Source organism: Sipha flava, unplaced genomic scaffold, assembly GCF_003268045.1.
Source record: "Sipha flava isolate LNK unplaced genomic scaffold, YSA_version1 65_pilon_pilon, whole genome shotgun sequence".
Lineage (NCBI taxonomy): Eukaryota > Metazoa > Arthropoda > Insecta > Hemiptera > Aphididae > Sipha > Sipha flava.
In genome coordinates, this window is record NW_020273605.1 from 6,977 (window position 1) to 11,754 (window position 4,778).

Below are 4,778 nucleotides of genomic sequence, written 5' to 3' on the forward strand. Positions count from 1 at the left end.
ATTTTTTTTATCCGTGATATATTTTCCAAGTTAAAATATTTTTCCAAATTTTCGTAACAATAAATATGTTACAATTGTAGCTATTGATTACCCATCTGATTAATTTCCTTTGATATTTTTGTTGTAATTGTGGTATAATTTTCAAAATGTATTATGACAAATTCGTACGGTTTAGTGTTATGTTGTTTACAGATAATTTTTATAAGGTAAGTCCTAAAGCGATTTCGAGCCAACTAGTTACCATGGTCATCAATTTTAATTTTTATATCGCGCAAAAACAGCCATAAACATATAAACATGTGTAGAAGTATTACTAACATTGTTCTGAGAAAAAATAAAATCAATTTCCATTTGTACAAATAATGAATACAGAAATATGCTTATATTTTTTTTCGTTTCTATTATTTAATTTTTTATTATTGTCCTTATCAACACAACATCAAAAAATTTTGTTGATCATTAAATATATTGTCACAGGTGCCCAGAACTTACATCATAAAGCAGCGGTTCATAAGCTATGCTCCACAGAACCTTTAGGGCTTTGCAATTGTTTCTAAAGAGCTCCGTTTGTTTTACCATAGAAAATGTAATATTGTAACAATTATTGATTGTTGTTTAAAACAACATGTGTTTATACTTTTACTAGACAGACTCAGTCAACTCAAACATAATTCACCGATATGTATACAAACAATATTATCCCAATATAAATATATAATTTTTTAATTTTATATTCATAACACGTATTCCCATTTCAATTATTTCATATTTCATTTCCAGATATATTATATATAAATATAATATTAATTGTACGATATCTCAATTTGAATTTCCTCCTATATAAATACATATGTGTATTATGCTTCGTAGAACACTGTCTAAAAAAGTTAGGAAATCAGTGACATAAAGGATCAGATTTGTAACTATTAAAACCTTATAACGATTTTAGAAGTAAAAAAAATTGTATCAACTAATTTATTTATATTTTTTTTCCTAAAGAAACCCATTAAGAAACTTATGTCTAATTGACCATATATTCCAGTACACCAATCACTGTAGCACTTTTTGGTATCTTAAATATCTTAATAACCTATTTTCAAAACATATAATATTACTCTCACAGTTCCTTTGAAATTAGATAAACTATTATTCCATATAGTAACAATGTATTATATATTACTTGCTCTAATTAATAAAAATAAAAATTTAAATTTAAATTTTTAAATTTTATCATTACATTGAATATATTAAGACTTAGTTAATAATATGTTCACAAAAATGATAAAATATAACCCACTTTTAAACTTTTATGTATACAATAAATAAAATGGTTAATAATTTTATGTTTCAGATAAAAGTACCTTTTAAATTTTTGAAAATCAGAATTTATAGTATGATATAAAAAATTTTGAATAAAAAAAATCCTTAGTATATAAAAAAAGTAACAGTTTAAGTCTTACTAAGTAATATGGCTACTAATGATGAAAATAATGATGAAAATGATGAAGCTGAAGAACTAAGATTTTTAGCTTTACAATCTATGGTAAGACGGTCAATGAAAAATAAAGTGAATACAAATGAAACTGACGATCAAGATATACGATTACTAAGAGCAGCAGCCCTTAAGTCTATAACTCATAGAAACAATACTCAAAATAATCGATTATCCTTGAAAGATGATAAGCTTGTAAAAACCCAATTAATAAATGATAAAAAAAGAAGCTTACCAGAATGTCCATTAGGAAGAAAAAAAATGTTAATATCAAATGAAAGTAAAATTAACAACTCAGTAGAACATATAAATAAAAAAAATCCTGGAGTTAATAATTTTGAACTAAAACATAAACCCATACTTGAACCTAAGGCTGAATCTCAAAGTAACCCAGCTACTGTAAATAAAGGTGATGTAAAAAAAATTGTAAGAAATGGCAGTATACAACTTTCAAATTTGGATTCAGAAAAATTTGATGAAACTATGATATTGCATATAACATTTAGTTCATCCGAAAGTGATGATTCATCTACAGAATGTGACACCATTAAAAATGTAAGTTAAATAAAGAACAAATTTAAAATATTTTAAAGTTTTCATTACTGTTTTATAAATATTTTTCAGGCAAAATTACAAAACAATATAACACATCGAAATATCAACAATGGTGTAATAAGACCAACAGTTCCAATAACTAAAATTGTAGATAATCATTCTAAGACTGCTCACACTAACCCATTAGATGATAATAAGTATGAAGTAGAATTAATTATATTATAAAAAATATATTTATAAATTTTATATTATAATTTAACTTAAAACCCATAAACTTTTTTTTTAATATTATGAAAAATGTCATGAAATCTTTACTACTTTATATTATACAGCTGAGAAAAATGGCATTATTATTTGTTTTATATAAGTAGTTAATTAATCAATAATCAATTGAAAAATTAAGGAATTTTACCTCTAACTTTTAGATTATAAATAAGATATAAATATAATACAATAAATAAATAAATACAATAAATATAATGCATACGAATATATTATATTTGTATGCATTAATAGATTTTTTTGATTTTTTTATTATAAGAATTATATAGTGAATAAACTACGTCAACAATTTTACACTGAATAAATTTAAATTTAATTGAAATATAAGATACTCTATAGCGATAATTTTTTGATTTTTGATCTCAGTAATTTCTATTATAAATAAAAAGTGTTATAAAACAACTCAAAATATAATGGTATCTTACAAAAATGCATTTATATTTTATTTAAAGTAATTTTTGTCAAATATTTCTTTATTAAAAATGAGCTAATATTTATTTTCTAATTCACAATTTTAGTTTAAGCTCATAAATTTGTTTTACCATTAGTTAATAATACACTATAATTACAAAATTCATAAAAATGCATAACCAGAATGCAATGTTTATTGATATGTTTTTTTGTCAGGGGCAAAAAATCATAGCAACATCTGATTACTATAATAAGAAAATAATAATATACAATTTCATTCATTTCATACTATAATCAAAGAAAAAATGGCATTTTCTTATCTCTGAAAATTAGGAAATTAATGTAGAAAACTTATTTTATGTTTCTAAATTTTAGTTTATTATGATTTAAATATAATTATAAAATACACATTTTTTTCATAGTTTTTCATATGAAATAGTATGGAATATAATTATTAAGACTTCTAATGAACAAATAGAGTTATAGGATTTATCTATGAAAAATTATCGGGTGTGTTAGTACAAGGCAAGAACAATTATAATGAATATATGAGTATAAACACTGTCTACATTAAAATATGACAAATATGAAAAACAAATGCAAAGAAGTCATCAACGTTATAAATATGTGTCTAATTAATTTATTTATTTATTAAAAAATGTTAGTGTTTTGAGTTATTAATATTATTATTATGTTTCATATAATTTATTACTACTATGTAGTTATTGTTAAGTATTATTTACCCTTGTTATTATCTGATATGATTTTCAGATTATACATTATGAAAATATAGTTTATTTATAAATAGAGTGCATAAACTTTAATTTTATGCAATATTTATTATAAATTTTCATTAAGCTAAATTTCAGTGTTAATTTTAAAGTTCTATAAATATAATAACTTATGTTTTAACTATTATTGAAAAACAGAAATCCGATTGAAATATTTTTTTTTTTTTATATACACAAAAAGATACATTTTATTACAAATACATATATTATAATATTTAAAAATTATTAAATATAGGTATATAAAAAAACTCATATCAGTTACAACATTACTACAATAGATAATTTTATGCTTAATAGATCATAGTAATATTATAATAATTTTAATTTACTGTTTTCAGATCAAAAATTAATAGTTGTATGGAAAAAATGTGTGGGCTTATGAGAAACTGTGAATCAGAAATCGAAAAACGTGATGAACAAATAAAAATATTATTAGAAGCATATGAAAAGTATCAAACTTACAATGAATCATTACGTTCTATACTTCAATCAATGAAAAATGTTAGAGATGAATTATCAATATATAATTCTGCTGAACTCAATAATGCAGAAAATTAATTCATCTGAGCCATAGTTTAAACTGTAAATACTTAACTTAATTTCAAAAGTATCAATGACCTGATTGTAATATTTGTTTTTATCCCTGAAAAATTATTTATTTATATTATGTTATGTTATTTAATATTAATCATTTTTGTTTGAAATGTAATTTAAATGTGATAAAAATTGTACCTAGCATTTTATTTTTAAGAAGTCAACTTCATTTTGATTGCCATAAGTTACTTTTGTTATTGATTAGTTATAAGTTTTTAATTGATAAAATTTCCAACTGAAATGCTTATTTGATTTTTATCTTAACCAATCTTAATGTTTAGTATAAATATTAATCATGTTAAGTAAAAATATAGTTTCATTCTCAAATCTGAAATTGAATAGGAAATATCTGTAGAAATTATATTTGCTATCAATTTGGTTGTGATAAAACTTCCAAGAAAGTTAGAAGAAACAAACAAACAATAAAAAAGCTTATAGTATTTTGTAAACACTAGGTAAATTAAAAAAAAACAAATAAATTAAATAAATTACATTTTATTTTATTTATACAACTTAGGGCCTATACCAGTGGCGTATTTACGGAGGGGGGTCAGGGGTACTGGACCCCCCAGAACATACAAAAAAAAAAAAAATTAAAACTAAAAAAAAAACCGAAAACAATTTTCAATTTTTTTTTTTCTAGAATATACTTA

The 4,778-nt window shown here is 22.0% G+C and overlaps 1 protein-coding gene across 1 annotated transcript; it reads left to right on the forward strand.

Moving 5' to 3' along the window:
• LOC112691642 lies at nucleotides 1-4,366 on the forward strand. Its single transcript, XM_025565981.1, has 4 exons — nucleotides 1-206; nucleotides 1,352-2,047; nucleotides 2,117-2,244; nucleotides 3,870-4,366. Exons 2-4 carry the CDS (start codon nucleotides 1,469-1,471, stop codon nucleotides 4,087-4,089), a joined length of 927 nt encoding a protein of 308 aa, XP_025421766.1. The 5' UTR covers nucleotides 1-206; nucleotides 1,352-1,468; the 3' UTR covers nucleotides 4,090-4,366.
• Nucleotides 4,367-4,778: the final 412 nt, after the last annotated feature.